The 19,967-nt window shown below is 40.0% G+C and overlaps 1 protein-coding gene across 4 annotated transcripts in view; it reads right to left on the bottom strand.

Moving 5' to 3' along the window:
- ptprub (protein tyrosine phosphatase receptor type Ub) overlaps window positions 1-19,967 on the bottom strand; it is a 382,270-nt gene that overhangs the window by 128,635 nt on the left and 233,668 nt on the right. For all 4 annotated transcript variants that reach the window (XM_057833549.1, XM_057833551.1, XM_057833550.1 and 1 more), the window contains exons 7-8: window positions 13,167-13,460; window positions 3,617-3,934 (exon numbers count right to left, since the gene is read on the bottom strand). In XM_057833549.1, coding sequence (XP_057689532.1) covers window positions 3,617-3,934; window positions 13,167-13,460 — 612 coding nt within the window. The remainder of the gene's footprint in view (window positions 1-3,616; window positions 3,935-13,166; window positions 13,461-19,967) is intronic.

Raw genomic sequence — 19,967 nt, 5'->3', positions numbered from 1 at the left:
TTGTTTTATGAGAAAAGTGATTTGCCCTGAGCTGCAGCACAAATAATGTGTAGAAACACAAAAGGATTACCAGCAGATAAGAAGACAGCAAAGAGAGTGCTATCTATGGGTTATTGGGGTGACTGATATAATGTTATCTGAATTTTGAAGAGCACCTTTTGTCATGCTAATAAAGTTGTCAGAACATGATCCTTTGAATTAATGTATCAGAAAAGCATGGAAAAGTTACGTAATGCTTTTCATCTCCACATCCTAACAAGTCAGTGATAAATAAAATGTGATCATTTGCATTTGTAGTGCACTACATATGGTGAGCGAAAATGCTAATGCACCCATTAAAACACGCTGCTGTCACAGTCTCAGCTGTACTGACATTCAGAGTTAAATACGTAAGCAATCGAAGTAATTGATGTGATCCATCTAAATGAACCAACAATAGTAACCGTGGTTGACTGTGAAGAACGAGTTCAGAACAGCAGACTATACATAAGGCTGGCAGGCAGCCACATCCTTTGACTCGAACTGCATTTTAAATCAAATACTATGCTGCCAGCATTTAGTAAACAGCAGATGGTAATCACTGGCAAAGAATCTGATGTATGATTGAGTTCAGCAGTAGGAGTGCAAAGTATTTACTAGATGCTTCACTCAAGCAAAAGTGTAAATACACTAAAAAACAAAATGCTTTTGAAATAAATAAAATGAAACAACAGAGTTTATGGTGTATAGAGAAAAATATTTCCTATTAGAATGCTATGTCACATTTGTGTCTTCACAGAATTGGTTAAAAAAAATGTTTAAATTCTGAGAGCCAAATTTCATTCAATTTTATGAAAAGTATTGTATGTCCATCCTTATCCCCCTGCTGAAATTTTGGGCTGTTAAAAGATATTTTGGTTATTCTATTTGCCATATTAGGGATACATTGGAAATTGAACAACATGAAAATATCAACAAAATAATAGTATGTAGTTGTAATATGAGAATGAGAAAAAGTAATTATAATTTTACAAAGTATTATTGTAATAAGATATTTGTAAAGAATAAAGTTATTGAATAAGGTTTAAAGGGCACTCCTTTAACTCATTGGCTGCTAATGACAGCAATAGATGTCCAATCTATTTTGACGGGGAGAGTGGCAGTTAATGATTGTTTCGAGCCCTTCTAGTCAAAAGTGACTAGACGTCTAGCGAAGTCATTTGTACTGAAACAAGTTGAGTTTTCATAGCCAGTCCTCCCATTTGAATAAATTGGCTGTAAAATATTGTCACTGGCAGCCAATGAGACAAACAGCATTAAATTTATGATTAAAATGAAAAGAAAAATTAAAAAGAAAAAACTTGTTATAAATTTTTCTACAACCAAAGTGTATTTTCTGTTTTTATACATTTAACTTTTTTTTAAACATTTTATTAAATGTTACTTTGTTAATCCATATAAAAGTATCAAAATAATATTTTAAGAAATACAAAAGATATTTAAAAATATACATACTAGTATGGCAGAAAACACAGACAAGTCTGAAAAAGCAGTTTCTGCTCTTGCACCCGTCTATAAAGTAAACTGCTGTATTTTAAGACAGAAAAACTGTTGTGTTTGATAGAACAATATATCTATATGCTGCAAAAGCAGATTCATGGTACATTAAGCCCCCGAACGATTTTTAATTTGTCCATTTTACCCTGGAAACACCGGTTTATAGATGTCGCACAACCGCTTTTGTTTCAACTCAGCCATAAAAAGAAGCTCAGTAATTATATTTATTATTCGAAATGTCTGTCATTTTTAGCTTAAAATCATTAATTGATGTCTAAGATTTAGTTAAAAAAAAAAAAAAAAAACGACTTTAAAATATCGTTCACTCGCATATTTTAAACTTTTAAACAAATTACGTCACAATGAACAAAATGGTGTCTGTAAAAACGTCACGGATATCTACCTCATAACTATCGCTTAGTTGTTTGTTTGTTTTTTTTGTTACCGTTACATTTTCCCCAATTTTTAGATGATTAATAATCGATACAAACAAACAAAAATTGAAAGAAAAAAAAACATTTAAAAGGGTAAATACATGAAAATGAAAACATCGACCACTCCTTGATGTCTGCGATTTCTGCATTGTGACTCTTGTTATATTACCAGGTTTCACCCATAAAATCCCCCAAAAGTCCGGCTGTGGCCATTTACAGCTGTGTCTTGACACTTGCTGATACATGCTACATGGAGTTTTTGAAAAGAGGTAAGTACACGATAATATCTCGTTAAAATCATGGCGTCTTTAATTATGCTCTCGCATGCTCTCACCTCCAGTTAGGGTTTTGCTGTTATTTATTTTTTTTTAAATGCCCTCCTGTTCAAAATTTTTCTTCCCCCAGAAAATTGAGATTTTAAGCTTTCCAATGATGTATCACAGATGCACATCGGGGGTCTCAGAGCGGAACTTCAAGTCACCTGAGTGTTTTCTGCCATGTATACAGTATATGCGTTTGTGTTATATAATTGTATATTCAGTGATACCTCTACACACGAAGTTAATTCGTTCCAGGACCTTGTTTGTAAGTTGAAATGGCCGTATGTCGAGCAGGATTTTCCCATAAGAGTACAGTAATAATTCCATTAATTCGTTCCACAGCCCAAAAACCTACACTAAATCCTTAATAAACACTGCTGCTACTATTGCAAATAGCAATTACAAAGAGCAAAACAAATAAATTATGAATAAAAATTGGAATAATAATATAATAGTAGTAATAATAATAATATTAATACCTGCAACGAATTGGGTTCTAATGTTGCGGATGTATTTTGTGTGGTGTACTGTATCTGGCTGCGAACGAGAGAGAGAGAGAGCGAGAGAGCGAGAGAGAGAGAGAGAGAGAGAATTACAGTTTTTACTTTGACTTCTCAGTGTTGGGCGTAGGCTGCGGGGGATAGTAGACGTGTTGTGAAGGCAAGTTCTGAAATAAATGATTAAAAATCTGACGAAGCTGTCGATTTCTTTGGCGATGTTACAATGATAATAATTGTCACCTTAACTTATAAAGACTGGCGAACGGAGGAGGACCGACGAGCTCATAGCCGTTCTACGGCTGTATTGTCAAGCCAGTTTACGGACGCGGACGCCACGCTCATATTTCCCAATCATTTTAAACCCTTATTTCAATGGTAAGCTCATTTTTCCTTTTTTTGACCACCTGCACTAACATTGTTTGGAACCCATGTTGATTTCTCTCACAAGAAAATCCACCGTGCGTCAGTCTTGTGGGAAAACAAAGATACTGCCAAGCTGTCATAAATCGTCGTATTTTGACCATGTCGTCGGTTGTCGAAACAAATGGCGGGTCAAATTTTACGTCGGCTGTCGGAAAGATCGTGAGTCGAAGCAATCGTATGTCGAGGTACGATTGTATAGCCTATATTTAAAAAAGCTGTCAGGAGGAACCGTTGTATTTAGTAAACATTACATTCATTTATACTTGTGCTGTCATGTTCAAGTGATCAGTTTTCTAAGTATGAAATTTTAAATGAAACCCTTGTATGTTGGTTGGTTTGTTTGTTTGTTTGTTTGTTTGTTTTGTGTCCTCATTCTTTTTGCTGACCTCCTCCAGGGACTTACTGTCTTCCTCAGTCTGGAAGGTGACCTCTCTGCCCTCTTTCTTGCCCTCCGGGTTGGCCAGTGACAGACGGACATGGATGCCATGGTAGGGTGGCAGATCACGCAGCGTGAAGCGTGAGGCGTTGTGCTCCACAGCCAGGCATTCACGCACGGTGGTGTTGTGGCCGCCGCCGCCTCCCGCTGTGGTGTAGCGGTAGCACAGGGACACTGAGTAGGTGTGGCAGCGTGTCACGTTGAAAGCCAAGTTCTCCCACAGCAGGGACAACTGCCTGGGCTGGATATCTGTGGCAGTCAGGCCTCGCAGCGCACGCATGGGCTCTGGATGAGTGCAAAAATTGAACAGGGAGCATGAGATTAAGTGATAAACAGTAATCCTGAAAATGGAAATGATCAAGAAAGCATGGACATTGCATTGAGTATTTCAATTTAAACAGGAAAAAAAAAGTCCAGTCTAAAACATGCAATATTCATTTTAATACCAGTGCTACTCTAGGAGTCATTTGGATGTTCCATTTCTAAAAGCATTCAGGGAACCATTGCAACAGTCAATTGTTGCTCCTTTGCAGCCTCCCCTTCAGCAAAGCTAGAACTTGTGTCACTTGTGCTAATTAAATGGACATGGTGCAGCTTGATGATGCTCTCAAACAAGCCCTGCTTTCCCTGTTGACTATTCAGTAGTTCTACTTCTTTGTCCTGAAGGTTAATTCCCTTCCCTCAAACAAATATGTGCAAGGACGTCCACTCCTGCAAGATATTTTTTTTGCTGGGTCATCACCTTTTTGTTATTTCCCCCCCCCCCCCACTTTTGGTCCGGGATGTTGACATTGTCCAGCTAAAAGAACGACAACTCTCTTTTTCATGAATACTGAAAGATACAGAGAGGCTCTTGTAGAGCGAGTCACAGATCCCCCGGTGTCGAGGGGGGCATCCTAACTGAGGATTAAAGCCAAGGCCATCTTTCCTATGAATGAGGGCATTCATCAGTTATCAACAGTCATCTACACCGAGTTTGTCAATCAACATAATGTATTGTGCTTGTGAGGTTATGTAAGAGATCAGAGGAGGTTATGAAGCAAAATCCTCTTTTTCAAATGTATTTTTATTAACTGGCTAGTTCACTGAACGGTAATAAGATGGCAGGTGCATCTCAAAGCAGGGAGTCAGGGACTGCAGAAAGTTCTTGACTAATTTTAATTTGAAAGACGCTCTGTATCGTATTACATGCAAACGCTCCTAATACAAATAAATCTCTTTTTATATTGTTATCTCCCACTTCATCATCTCTTCACATGTTATGTTGTGCATTTCCAAGCACTACTAATAACATTGTATACTATGCCCATTTTCATTTGCATTTATTACTGCCTGTGGGGGCAATTATTTTGACACAAAATGCCGTGACACTCCCAATCTACTCAGAGGTACTCTGCAGTCACTACCCTTCTCTTTTCATTTGCTTTGAACCATCTCATAGAAGACAGAAAAATGAGTAAAACAATGACCCTAACCTAATGCAGACTAATTTAATAAAGGGATAAAAAAACTGGTGCCTGTATGAAAAAGTAGTACTTGTTGACCATGGCTTTAGAGTATTTCAGAGGTAAAATTAATCATCCGCAGAGTTAAAAAAAAGAGAAGCCCCAAAATGCTGGGTTTATAAAAGCAACGGCAAACTGACCACAGAGTGCTCATTGTGGCTTTTCTCAAAGTGGACATCGTGCCAAGCCTTGCCTCGTCTTATTTGTTGGTGTGCCACGGCTAGCCATTCTCTGACACCCTACAGCCGCTCCAACATGGCCGAAAGCACAGAGAACAGTGTTGATCCTCGGAGATCGGACATGAGATTGGAAGTGACAGGTTCTGCTTTGTTGTCTCCCCTAAAACTGTGACACGGGACAGTACATCGCAGCCAAGGAGGTGATTTGGACTGACTGCTTCAGATGAGAAAAAACAAACATGTAAGGGCGTCCGTGCCTTGTGTTCCTCTCGGTGTGCATGAATTCAAAACACCCAAAAGCACTATCACACACAGGTCGAGAAGTATTTGGACATTGACTTTTGATGATTTGGCTTATTAATCACACATAATAGAGTTCAAATAAATAAGCGACATTATCTTTAATTATAGTGGTGCAGAGAACCTCTTCTTGCAATGAATTGTATCTTCCTTAGAGATGTTTTGCCAGGTCTTTGTTTGGTGCTTGTTTTTAGACCTTGTTTGTCTTTACTCATATCTTAAGTAAGGTAAAATCATGTTTGCTTGGGTAAAGCTCATGTTACTGTCTTGGTCATTGAAGAATTATACGTATTTCTTGGTTTTTGAAAAGTCCCTTTTGCTGTATGCTTATAGGCTATGGTCGCTGTGAAGTGCGGGCTGATGGTTTTTTTGGCATGTGTTGAATATGTGTCTAGACAATAGTCCTATACCCCAGGTGTTCCCTACCACTGAGCCGCAGACCAGTATCGGGCAGCAAGAGAAATAATTGTATCTATTTTAAAACTGGACCACACTAGGAGCCATTGACGCATAATAATGGAGATCAGGAACCAACGGAACGCTGCACCACAGGGTTGCCAGATTAGATACACAGTCTCCAGGACAATCACACCATAAGTATAACCCACCCAGTTCGGGGGAATCTGTCGACAATGCTGCACCTATGCACTCGCTGCACATGCGCTCTTCATATACCAACTATGGCGCTGCACTGTGAATACGTTTCAGAAACTCTTTTTCTTTTCGTAGCACTGCCAATGTCGCCATCAGCTCTCGGAAGCCATCGGCACACTGTGCCGAAAGTGTAATGCAAATGGTGCCTCGTGTACGCCGGGCATAAAGGCCTTTTCAGACGAGCGGTAGCAGCACGTAGCTTGCCGCACAGAAACCCATTCATTGTTTTTGGGACAGGCTGTTCCATAAATGCGCTTTCTTAAGGATTCCTCAGCTTTGGGACACTCGAAAAGTGGCTCTCACACCTCCATGTTCTCAACCAAACCAGTAAAGCCTTTTTCATCGCTGTTATAATCTGGCACCTCCTTTGAAATAAGAAAATGTGCGGCTTTTTTGTGCAGCCATGAAAAATAAATGCATTTGTGCCTGGGACTACAATACATTAAATAGGCTTGCTGAGTCCCTGCTTTTCTGTCCCTGGCCATGGCTATGGTGTGTGTCTTTTGCTGTAGTGTTATGCATATCATAAATACTGTATACTCAACATTTAGTATATGACATAATTGACACAACAAAAAATTATGTCCATTTATGTCCTTCAAATCTCATAGTCCTCCCTTGCACTGGAAATGTTCCTAATTTTAGTCCGGCTTCAGCCAACAGACCAAGACCTTACTGAGTGAGAAGCTTTCTAGGGCATTTTCAGTGACCCAGTAGCAGGTGGAGGCCCATTACTGCACAGTACTTCGGGGACCACCTGCAATACAAATGCTCACCTATCCTCTGGTATACTTGAGGGGTTTCGGACTGTGCTCATGCACTGTGCTGATAATTAAAGAAATGGCTCATCAAGCATACCTGGATAGTAGGTAGAGACCATGTTCACATTCACGGAGATTAGCTTTACAGTACCCGCCCGAGGAAGTGTATTGGTATAGTGGAGCCAGCTACCCAACATGATTGGATGGGAGGGGAAGACTCAGCATGGCAGAGGGAGATTAGTCACAGTGGCAAGGCATGGCCACTGGAGCTGCTAAAATGTGCTCTTCTTCCAAAATAGTGCCCAAAAATCCCTTATGTTCAGATAATTACCAGCTCAACACAGCAGCCCCACCATCAATTTTCTCATGCTTAAACTTAATCAGGCCAACAGCAAGAGGGCAATGAGAATTGGGTGTCATTTTGTGGAGTTAGCAGAGGTAGTGTAGACCAGATGGTTGCGACAGCGGAGCTCTGAGGACATGGTGATTACAGTCTACAGGAAGGTCAATAGGGCGAGTTGCACCCAGTGGAGGAGTTCTGCATTGTTATGTCTCATTGTAACGTCAATGAGCGTAACAAAAATTGTAAATGCCTATCAAAATGAAAGTCTTAAAGTCTTGAAGCTACACTTTTCAGTTTTGGTCAATTTTAGCGACGCCCATGGACAAAAGCGGTAGTGTTTTGCCTTAAGGAAGACTACATTTACCATGAGGACCAGCGGATGAGGGCAGTGTCGTAAAAATCCTCATCTACCGGTCGCGTGCGGATGGATTAAACAACATTTGTTTCCAGCAGCTGTGTGAAGGTTGAAAGGTAATGGAGTGATGAATCCAGTTGTAGCTAAACAATAGCATAGGACGGTTAGCAACCGTTTGGCTTTGTGTGGCTAACCCCGTCCCTACCCAAACTTGTCAGCGGGAGGGGGGGGGGGTGTCAAGCCAGCAAGTGAAAGCCGGGCCAATGTTTATTCTTGAGTGTACTTTTATCCTTTTTTTCCTCCTCAGACAAAACGTTTTGTCTCTTTTGTTGCTCTGCCATATTTACAGATTTTGCGCGAAAGCATTCGCATCGACTTCTGCCTTTATAATAAATGGGGTAAGGGGGACGTATGCCGTAAAGCAGTCAGCACATTTGTAGGCTTTTTTGTGTGGCAGGGTTCATGCCTTAAAGTTAATTAGCGCCGGTGAAAGTGATACAGACCCCATCAAGATATAAAAGAGGTGTCATTCAACTAATTGTCAGTCGACATATCACAAATGTTACTGATAAGTTACATAGTGTTGCTTTAAAAAGCAGCAGTTGATTAATCTGGTTAAAAAAAAAGTTTCCATGTTGAGCAGTGGAAACTACATATTTGATAATTGCACTATTTAATATTTGTTGAATTTTGTTAACATTATACTATATGTTAATTCCAAATACATTGCAAAAGCAAAAGCAAAGGTCAATTAATCAATAATGATTTCCCTTATAGTACTACTTGGTTATTACCGTATTGGCCCGAATATAAGCCGGTGTTTTTTGCATTGAAATCAGACTGAAAAAGTGTTGGTCGTTTTATTTCCCGGTCTAGACGTTATACCCATTCACGACGCCAGATGGCGCCAGATATCATTGGAGTGATGTTCTGTCATGAAAGATCTCAGCTACTCTCAAGTTTAACCAGTTTGCATTATTTTATTGCAATGTTTTTCCTTATTCAGATTTGCTTTAAGACTACAGTTACAGTTAGACTTCACTTTGATGGTTAATGCAGTTATTGCAATTTTGTTGTTTTATCACAATAGATTTATTTATGTATTTACATTTCAAAAACCAGAAGCCATTCATTTACGAATGTGATTGCACTTTAGTTTAGTTTACATATTTAAATGTTCACATATTAAGATTTGAATGAGGCAAAATAACATGCTTTTTCTCTCAAATATATTGTTATAATCATTTGTTTCAGATTTACTGTATTTTCTGTATAAAAATTAATTTGGTGTTCAAAAAGTCTTTTTTCAAACTTGAGTCTTGAAAAAGAGGGGGTTGTCTTATAATCAGGGCCGTCTTATATTCGGGCCAATACGGTATTATTATTATTATTATTATTATTATTATTAGTTATTTCCATTGTATGTCTAACTTCCCGATCCCTATGGAGCTGTTTTGCTCTAGTCTGAGAAAGCATAATTTTCCATTTTTAAAAGGTTCAAAATATTAATTCAAACTAGTAAATGAAAATAAAAGGCGGGAGAAACAGTTGCCAAGTTCAAATTCACCTAAACTACACTGGTGTGTATCCAAGTTACCGTTTTTATCTGTGTGCAGCAAACCCCATATTAGTACTTATCCCACATGGTTGAACAAACCAATGCCACAGTCATTGAAATGTAAATGCATCATTAAAAGAGTTTAATGACTTTCACAAACACTGACACCAGCAACTATGAATCCTTTATTGCTTCACCTTCCTCACCTTCACTGTGCACATTAAATGTCACAAAGAGCAAATAAACTCACCCACACATTGTATCACACATAGTCTTCCTCTCCTTCTCTTTGTCCTCCACCCAGTTTTTGGCTGCTGTTAACTTTCTTGCTGCTATAACTATTTACTGTGTTGCATGTTATATGTGTTGAGGATGTGCATGGGTGTTGGGGTTAGAGGGGGCTGTGAATTTAATGTTTCCTGATGAATGAGGGTTGCTTTTGGCTGTAGGGACAGAAGGGTGGCTTTAATATGTCATTGGGGAGGGGGCCTGGTGAGGCTCCACTGAAGCACAGTAGGGAGATTTGTGAGGGATGGCGTGTGGCAGGAAGAGTCCGTTGGGCACAGAAAGAGTGATGACCATGAATGACATGACGACTGCCTTTGGGCTACACAAAGCTATCCGTTTAATGTGTGTCTGTGACATACAGATACGGGCAGCTGTACTGTCTTCATCTGTGTGTGTACATTGACATTACCATGGCACACTATGCTAGCTTGAAGCACGGCGGTGCACCGCTGTTCTCCCTGGGTGGTTTGTGTCTAAATTGACAGATGACATGGGAGGACAGATGTTGCCAGCATAACAAAATGTTCATTTTGAAGTATAACCAACTGGGGGAAAGCAACGTGATGCACAATTATTCCGAATACATCCAGCCTGGACAGGAAAATGGTTAATAGAAGTACGCGCACCATTATGATGTAGAATAGTACTAGACATAACTGACAATGGTAAGTCCAAAACTTCATATGCGACTACACACATGGACAAAATTGTTGGTACCCCTCTGTTAATGAGAGAAAAATGGGCAAAAATGATTGCACCCATAACTTAATACTGTTTTTGTAGCCCAAAACAATCACTGCAATCAAACTATTTAAGTCATTTGCTCCCAAAACGTATAAATACGTTCTATTTTTAATTGTTTCAGTGTACCAAAGACGTATTTATACGTCTATACGTTTTTTGTTTTTTGTCTCCCCCCCAAAAATAAAGACATCTCTGGCTTCTGATTCAATTGAGGTCCAAAGCACAAAGCTGAGAATCAATTTCAAAGCAATAAACTGGCCACTGGAGGGCAGTAGCGCATTTGGTAAGACCCGAAACCCTATTCAACGGCAACGAGAGGCCAAGCTGCAAAGCCTAGGCGCTGGTGGAAGACGACTGAATGGATGCCAGCCGCTGGACGACCGAGCAGAACGACCGGGACCACTAGATGCCGTTGAGCCCATTCTGCTTCCCGAGCAGAGCCCGCAGAGACTCAAAAAAATTCATCTTTTTGAGACAGGCAACGATGAGGGAAATGTTTAATCGGCCGTCGCGGCCACAATAGTGTCATCTTTCAGTTAGTTATGGTTAAATAAATTGTTACTTTGCTATCAAAAGCTCTATTTGTCTTGTTGTTTATGTTATTTTGTAAAAGGAAAACATTATTCAGATGTTTGGGATGTAACTAAAGCAAAAAATAGCTGTGTCAAAGTCAAAGTTATGTTTGAAATCTATGCTTTCACAAAAAGCTCAATTTCTCAGTTTTTTCATCAGAAATTGGAAAATTGCTCAAACTAATCTATTTTCTAATGCTGATTTCTACAGAATGGAAAAAGATATGAACTTCCTTTTTTTCTGCTGAAAGAAGAGAGTCTAATCTTTGTTTTGGTTGGTTCCATGTTTATATAGCAATAGAACAGAATTTTTTGTGGGCCTTGCAAAATCAGTCAAAATCCAGTAAAACGTCCGGGAGCGAAGGGCCTTGCTCCGGTGAAAATGGCTGGGAGTGAATGAGTTAATAAGTGTCAATGAAAGTTTCGGACCTGTCTATAAACAGAGTTGATGTGCCTTACGAAAAAGCACGAACTTTGTATTTTCAGTCTTGGAGTTGTTCTTCCTAAAGCTTTCTGGCTTGTGAATGTTTACAAACTCCAGTTTCGCTTTTGACAACCCATCCATCCATCCATCCATCCATCCATCCATCCATCCATCCATCCATCCATCCATCCATCCAGCCATCCATCCATCCAGCCATCCATCCATCCATCCATCCATCCATCCATCCATCCATCCATCCATCCGTTTTGAATATGAGTGCGTGTTGTTTGAATAATGGACAGAAGGCTATGTAAGTTAAAGATACAAAAGCAAAGCCCATAAAGCATGCGTCTTACGAAAATGGCTTTACTGTATGCTGAGGTGCATCGAAATTTTTTCTGTATACATTGCACTTCAGTCTGTGGGCCATTTTATGGTACCTGTACTGTATTTGCCAGTGGCTGTTCAACTGCTTGTTTGTTTTTGTTCCTTTATGGAGTTTTTGATAACACAATACAGACTGTTACCATTCTTAACCTTGCACAAAAGCAAGATAGAAAATAGATTTTTTTTTCTATTCTTATTTAACACATTTTTAGTTTACATTTTTAGTCACATTTCTGCCTAAAATGTATGGAATTTTCAATGCATTTCTAAATTTGTTTAATATCTATTTTAATGCTGTGTAAATCCAAAAGTCGTTATTGCGTGAAGGTTTGTGTACGCTAACTATTCTCCTTGACATTCACTTCTACTCTTCATTTTATTTCACTTAAAAAAATGAAATTTCTACGTCCTTCAGTAGATAGCAAAAGTGCCTGCTTTAGGTTAGCTAATATAGTCAGCCAGCTCTTATCTTGCAAATAAGCAACAAATCGATCCGACCATGCTGCTGGGAGAAAGTCTATTCTGTGCTTTCAGCTCCAGAGTTAAGAGAATGTTGGTGATAGCAAATGTAGCTTTTCTAAGGAGATAAGTGTGTCACAGTGACTGAGTCCCAACTTGTCTATCACTTTCACTCTGATTGAATTTTACCTGATCGTCACAAAATAACCCTATAATTTGTAGATATCGAGCTGCTGTTCACTATCTTACTGATGATCCTTAAGAATGACTGAATATCACAAACAAAAATCCTTCAATTATAATGTAAAGCCTAAAACATAGCAAAATATTATACTTGAGTTAAAATTTGGCATGTATTGTTCAAATAAAGGCTTTTTAAAACCAATTTCTGAGCTAGCAAATTCAGTTTTGAATCAAGGGCAATTTTGGTGCAGTGCAAAACGTGAGCATGGGGAGAGATTATGATTTCTCAAGCTGATCAAATTCATTTTGACCCATCAAAGTTTTTTTTTATGTTCTACCATTTTATAAAACTGAGTCATGACTAGCCTTCTTTAAACATTTTTTTCGTAGCAGTCCTAATTACCAGATAGTAATTATTCAGAGTAACAGCAATACCATAAACAATATTTGTTAGGTGAATGAGTTATGCTCTTATTCAGACTGTATCTTTACACATACACACAATACCTGTATGTTAGATGATAAAATTAAAGTCAAAATATGTAACACTGCTGCCATAGTAAAAGTAAATGGGTCACTAACAAACGCATGAAAGACTTTTGTGGATGTTGTGCTTTGAGCATGCGGTATATCACCTGTAGCTGCCGTCAGGAACAATCAAAATCCCTGTCCATATCTGCTGACTGACTGACGATGAAAGTGAACCGCTTTAGAAAAATGCGGGTGCGTGTGATTGTTGCCCCCCTCTTCTATTCAGAGATCACCGCAGCATGACTTCTCATTTTAAGACGCTAAATGAGCTCACCTGCACACTTAGTCCTGCTCACTAGTGGAGGTCCAGGAGGGCCCGTGCCTCCTTCTCCGGGCCGGGTCAACAGCACGCTGATGTGGTATTCTGTGTCCGGATCCAGGTGCCACAGCTTGTAGGTGACCATGTTGACTCCATGTACTTCAGACCATGGAGATTGGCTGGCACGATACTCAATCTCTTTCCTAATAATGGGTCCATCTCCAAGGATGGAATTGGTATTGAGCTGGATGATTAGGTAAGTGGAGCCAGCACGCAGCAGCTGAGGTGGCGCGATAGGGGAAGGTGGCACTGTCAGGGAATTAAAAACATCAAAAAACAATAAATTATAATAGCAAAGGCAATGGACTCAATGCAATATAGTTTGTCTAATCCCGGGGTCTCCAAACCAGTTCTCAAGGGTCTTGGTTTTTGTTCAAACCGATCGAGCACAGACCATTTAACCAATGAGGTTTCAGCTATAACAAGCAGCACCTGACTGCAATCAACTAATTACAATTGTAAGACACCAGATTGGTGCAAAGGTGTCATCTTGTTTTGTTGGAACAAAATCCTGCACCCACTGCAGCCCTATGTGGAAAAGTTTGGAGACCACTGGTGTAATCAAACTACCGTAATTTCCCGAATGTAACTTGCACTTTTTTTCCCCAAAATCAACTTGTAAAATCATGGTGCGTATTATAAACAGGTACAGGAATGGAGACAAAAATATATTATATATACTGTATATAAAGACCGATTTTTTTTTATTGACACGGCCATGTTGTGTTGAAGAAACGTAAGCGGCGATCCGTTGCCAACCATTACGGTACCTGACGTCACCATTTTGTTTCAGTCGTGGCGAGCTAGGGAAGGAGGCGGAGTATCAAACAACTGAGCTAATCCGCGTTGCTTTATTGACATTTAGGCTGCAACAAAATACGGTAGCAATGTCTGTCTCACATGCAACCCGCGGAATATAACTATCTTTCCCGCTGTTCCCTCAACAAAATACCTCCCCCCGGGAACTATACAACATGCCAACATAAGTTCCGCCGGTGAATTCTGTTATAACTCGCTACACCATAATACTTCACTCTGAATGGTCGAATGATTTCGTCTGTGTTAAATTCTGCTTTTTTCACTCTTCGTAAAGCACAAGATTTAGTTTGTTGAACTCATTTGAGTCCACGTTTATTGCAGCTCCGCGACTCGGACCGTAACAAACGTAACACAACACAGACTTTCTGTGTCCGTCAACTATATCTGTCCCTCGGGAAACTTAAATCCAAATAACAATAGTTCCTATTAGTGACGGGATCTGTCGTTCACTTGAGTAAACGAATCCATTCCGGTTCGTTCAGTAAAAAGATTCGTTCAAACAAATCGTTCAACGAATCGTTTGCCCCCCTCATCTCCCTCCCCGCCCATATGAATCGTTCGGTTAGTGAACGGGAAGTGACGTTGCCGAACGAATCACCAAAGACCGCTTCGCAGTATAACTGAACGGGAAGTGACATTGCTTGGTCCCACCCTCTCTTTCACACAGGCTCCTCATTGACCACTCGTCGTAGTTTCAGAAATGAGTGACAGGCGATATCATTCTGCTTTCACAGACAGCCTCGTCTCCCTCCTGCTGCTGCAAAAGCGAGAGAGAACTTCTGCGTCGTCTGTCCTAGTTCAATGGGATCAAAGTCATGGCTCGTGCTTGCATTTCGATTTAGGACACGGTTAAACATTTTCCTTTTGTGGGGGGAGTGGGGGTTTGGGGTCGGGGGCGCACGGACTTTCTTTAGCATGATCTTGATCACATATACAATGCTGCTGCTACCAGCCAACGCGGCATGCTTGTTGTCACAAAAATAAAAATAAATCGAAAGTTTAATTTCTAAATATGGAACGACCAACACACCATATTTACCTCTCGCTCTGTGGTATTTTAGTTTTTATGCTCATCACTATTATTTTTGGTCACTATTGTTAAAACTAAAGTGTAAATAGCTAGTTGTCAAATGTGCTGCTCTGAAATAAAAACAATACTGCATTTTGATATTTGACAGTTTAATTGCAAATCAGTATCAAGATGATCGCATTGAATTTTTGCACTGGTATTAACAAATAAAATAATCCGGTCAGCTCCCCTGTCGTCCCCTCATCTCAGATCGTCAAATGCTGATGAGAAATAATTGTTTGCTCTTTACGATATTGCCTTTCTACTCTCATTAGTCTGTTAAGAAAAATGTAGACATATTGCGACATCTCCCGTGTCCGCGTGCATTGTTTTTGGGCGCTTGAGTAGCACATGATGGACAGATGGACATAATTTGTCAAACCAACCAACACCCGACACGCTCTGACACGAAAAAAAATAAAACAGTCGGAAAAAATTGGCATGTATATAGTTTCATTGCAAATCAGTATTATGGTGATCATACTAAATATTCTTTTTTTTCTGTACACATATGAGGCAAATATCGCTGCCATGAAGCCTCCATATAGTGACAGTTCTCTGCCCCCTTCACTGCCGTCACGCGCCCGCAACTCACTTTTGCTTGCCTCGTAGCTACCCGTGTTTTAAACTACTGTAAATTTAATAGTATGTCGTCATAGGTAGTCCCGAGTCTGTTGAGAAAAGTAGTACACTTAACAATGCTCGCTTGCCTGGCTCTGCCAGACTATTCTCCCTGTATTTTTCAAACACTGAGAGAAATAGTCTGGGAACCATCCCATTAACGGCCTTTCGAGCAGGTACAAAATCAATCGACAAATCAGATTTGTTTATTTGCGTGACGTGTTCTTCACGAGCAACGTCACTCTTGCGCATCGAAAGTCGTCTCTTCAACAACACAGATGGTGAACGGGAGAGCCGAGAATATGTTCCAATCCACGGTAAAATCAGTTTTAAAATACCAAAAACACATCGACACGAGTCATTGACAACAGACTGTCTCGCGCTAGCCATGTCGAATAAACTCCGCTCTCTTCGTATGTTTACTTCCGCGCGCAAGTCCCTCGTCCTGCCCTCGCCATTTTACTAACGTCACGTCTGCTCGTCGCTGATTGGTTCACTCCACTGTCTGTTTGCTGTGGCTTGCTCCGCCCTGGAAATTGTATCCGCGTGAATGGTGGCCAGACTCAATAGCTGGAACAGCGGTGAGTCTGGTGTATCAGGCAAATGCTCGCTAGATTTGTGTGGTGTTTTTGTCTGTTTGAGCAGAATTTGATAGGCTCCACATTAACAAATATGTGACAAAGTCATTTCCTTTCATTTTTTGACTCGTTCACTGCAATACTGGAAAGTCAAGTTAGCAGCAAGCTAGGTCAGGAACCGGAGGACCGAGTCACTGAACGGGAAGTGACATAACTCAGTCTTGCCCCCCTGCCTGCACGCTGGCTGCTTATTGGCTACACGTGGAAGTGAGTGACAGACGCCCTGATTCTTTTTCTGCTCCCTCCCCTGCCCGTGATTGGACTGGCGTCTGATTGGTCGTGTGCGATGTCAGAAGACGCCGCCGCTTGCTCAACGCCCTCCCACGCAGCGAACAAGCCCCAACTTTATAGAACGAATCAGTGCAGATGGTGATTAGTTCGGTCTCATTCACCCAAACAATTCGTTCAAAAAGAACGAATCGTTCGCGACCGATACAACACTAGTTCCTATTGTTACAGTCTGTCTAGTCAACAGCGATGCGCTCTTCTGATTTCCGACCTAAATCACCACTTTTATTTTACCGTATCAATCCATGGAAGAAACATTTATTCATCATGATGAAACGAGCAAGTTATACAGCAGCCTTTAAAAGAAAAGTCGCATCCGTTTTGTTTTCTCCTAGATTCTGGTAAGTTGGAGAAGTTGTCAGATCATATTATTACCGACTTACCGTACATATTGTCAGTTTACGGTAATGTTTTAAACTACCAATGTGCTATGCTTGTGCTGTTTCACTAATCAGTAAAATGACATTTCTGTATCTGTACACGAGCTCTGTTTTCTTGTATTCTTCTATTTATTGGTGCTAAAATTAGGGTGCGCGTTATACACGGGTCCAATAATTTTCCCTAGATTTTACAAGTAAATTTGGGGTGCGCCTTATATTTGGGAAATTATGGTAATTAGTTACACACAAACAGAGTCCTCACAAGGCTATATAGCCCACAGAGAATTAAATAGGTCCCGTGAGACTCGAGGATGTGAGCAGGTCAAGACTGCGTTGAAATAGCAGATTAGCCACACCGATTAACAAAGCATTCAGACGCTTGCAAACATTAAGCAGAACGGAACGTGACAGGTGTGAACACAATAAAACAACCTTTGCCACAGAAAAATTAGGTTCCTTCATCCGTTTCATGAGGAAAGGAGAGACTCTCCTTACTGTCAGTTGAGATTGCCAACTGGGGATTAATTTCAAGCCCAACGGTCAGTTACTCACACATCTAAGCTGCTGAACAATTACATGAGCAACGGTGTAAGGAAAGGAAGGGAGCGCAAAAGGAATGAGGACAAAGCACAAGAAAAGATCACAGTTAGATGTGTGGCTGTGACTAATCTGTCATTCCAGCAGAGGCACCCCATGTCTTTTGAGGGTCCTCTCTTAACAGGATTTATACATCAGTAGAGCACCCCATTTCTACTCTGATGCTTTCCTTTAAGGCTTCCTTTGCCTTCAGCTCCTCGTCTTTGAGGCATCAATAACAGAACTAAATAAAAGAGCAAATTTCATCCACAGACAGTGGTATTTCAATAAGGGGCAAATATGGCGTCACGTATTTAGCAGATGGTTGCATATCACAAAAGCAACCAGCCTACTGTCTATTAATAATTTTTTTTTTTTTTGGTCATGTTTTCGTAATCTTCCTACAGCAAAACTACAAATCACACACACAACGACTATCAGTTTATTATAAAATGTCACAATTGGAATTCTATCTATCAGACAGACAGGAACATACTGTATATCAACAGAGTACCTACACCGTCAACACAGACCCGATTTACGACTTTGTGGTAGCCTGACGTGCGCCTCCAAAAATTATGAGTACAAGTCACGTCAACGCTTTGTGACGTGAACGTCAATGGACTGTGATTGGTCCGCTCAGAGCATTGTTTCCGGTTCAGCACAACAACATTGAAGTTCTCAAGCATTCGCAAACGTCTTGTATGTCGCCTACGCTTCAACATTTGTATTAACAACATTTGGGTAACACTTTACAATAAGGGTCCCCTAATTAACATTAGTTAATGCATTTTTAGACAATACCTAATGTTTAAGTAACATTACAATAATTTATATAATTGCTTATCGAACATTTATTCATATATTCATTAACATGAGTTAATGCATTAGCTAATGCATTAGTTAATGCATTAGGTAATGCATTAGTTAATGCATAACCAGACAGTAACTAATGGTTTGGTAAAATTTAAAATATATATAGGCCTATATAGGGTTAGGGTTTGTTAGCATTTATGATTTCTAAGTTAAGGGACACATGTGCTACACTTTACAATAAGGGTCCAAAAAGCATTCAGTAATGGTTAATAAAGGTTGGGGGGGACCAGGGGTCGCGTTAACCGAATATTTTCCGTCGTCGACCGATTTTTTAAAACGGTGACGGAAAAAACTGAAGTCCATCCGTCATTTTGACAGGTTGCAATTCACACCCCAGACCACAGGGTGGCGAGTGAGCATATTAATTAGCTATTGTCTCTCTTGATGCATGACGTCGTTGGCCTTACTCTGAAAAATGTCAAGGCAACTGAGTGTCCAAAGTTTCTTCAAAAAGCCCCAAAACGACGATGGTGTTGATAAAAGAGGTGAAAAAACAGGGACTGCACAAGCGGGCACGCAATTCAAGTCCATGTGCACCAGGAGGAAGGTGTGAAACTACGTTCAGGCCACAGCAGGTGAACTGTTCATTTCATTGTTCCATACGTAGCCTAGCTACTGGGGCCACAGTCAGCTGTTTTTGTCACTGCGGAGAAAAAGTTACATATTCATCTGCTTGATGTGTGATGACACGGTGTGGATTCTCTGTTAAGCTTGTCCGGACAGAATATTAATTTAAAATGAATTAAAACTAAATACTATTGAATATGTTGAAACGGTATGCAATGTTAAGAGTCTTGTTAGCTCGAATTTTCTGTGTCCAGCCGCTGTAGCTCTGCTGCTCTCAGTGTGAACTCTCTATTCAAGCCGGAACGTGCACGGCTCTTAAGTGTCTCTGTCACGTGACTGTGTCGTAGCCGCTAACGCGCTCGGCCAAATGGACACACAAGTACGGAAGGTGAATTATGCCAAACAAAGGGTCACCACAATGTCATTATCATCATTTTAAAAATTCAAGTGACGGGTAAAAATAGATTATGACTGGATTTTTATGACCCTGTCAGTCAAAATGACAGACAACGAAAAAGTCTAGCGCAACCTCTGGGGGGGACACTTAAGCATTTATAATTTCTTAGTTAAGGGACATGTGCTACACTTTACAATAACGGTCCAAAAAACAATCATCATGGTTAATTAAGGTTAAGTAATACTTATGAGGTACGTTAACATGAAATAATACCATACTTAAGGTTAGGTTAGCAGCACCCAAGGACTTAGAGCAATGTTTCTCATTTTAAAATAACATAAGCACTTACTAGTAGTACTACTAGTACCAGTATACATTAATAACTATTTATTAATGCACTAATGTATATGTGAATTAATGTTAAGTAATGTATTATATATATTATATATTTATTACTTAACATTAATTAATCATTGCTGAATGTTTTCTGGACCCTTATTGTAAAGTGTAGCACATGTGTCCCTT

The sequence above is a fragment of the Corythoichthys intestinalis genome, chromosome 4 (genome assembly GCF_030265065.1).
Source record: "Corythoichthys intestinalis isolate RoL2023-P3 chromosome 4, ASM3026506v1, whole genome shotgun sequence".
NCBI classification, from domain to species: domain Eukaryota; kingdom Metazoa; phylum Chordata; class Actinopteri; order Syngnathiformes; family Syngnathidae; genus Corythoichthys; species Corythoichthys intestinalis.
Note: the sequence above shows the minus strand (reverse complement) of the source record. Positions and strands in the feature narration are given on the sequence as shown.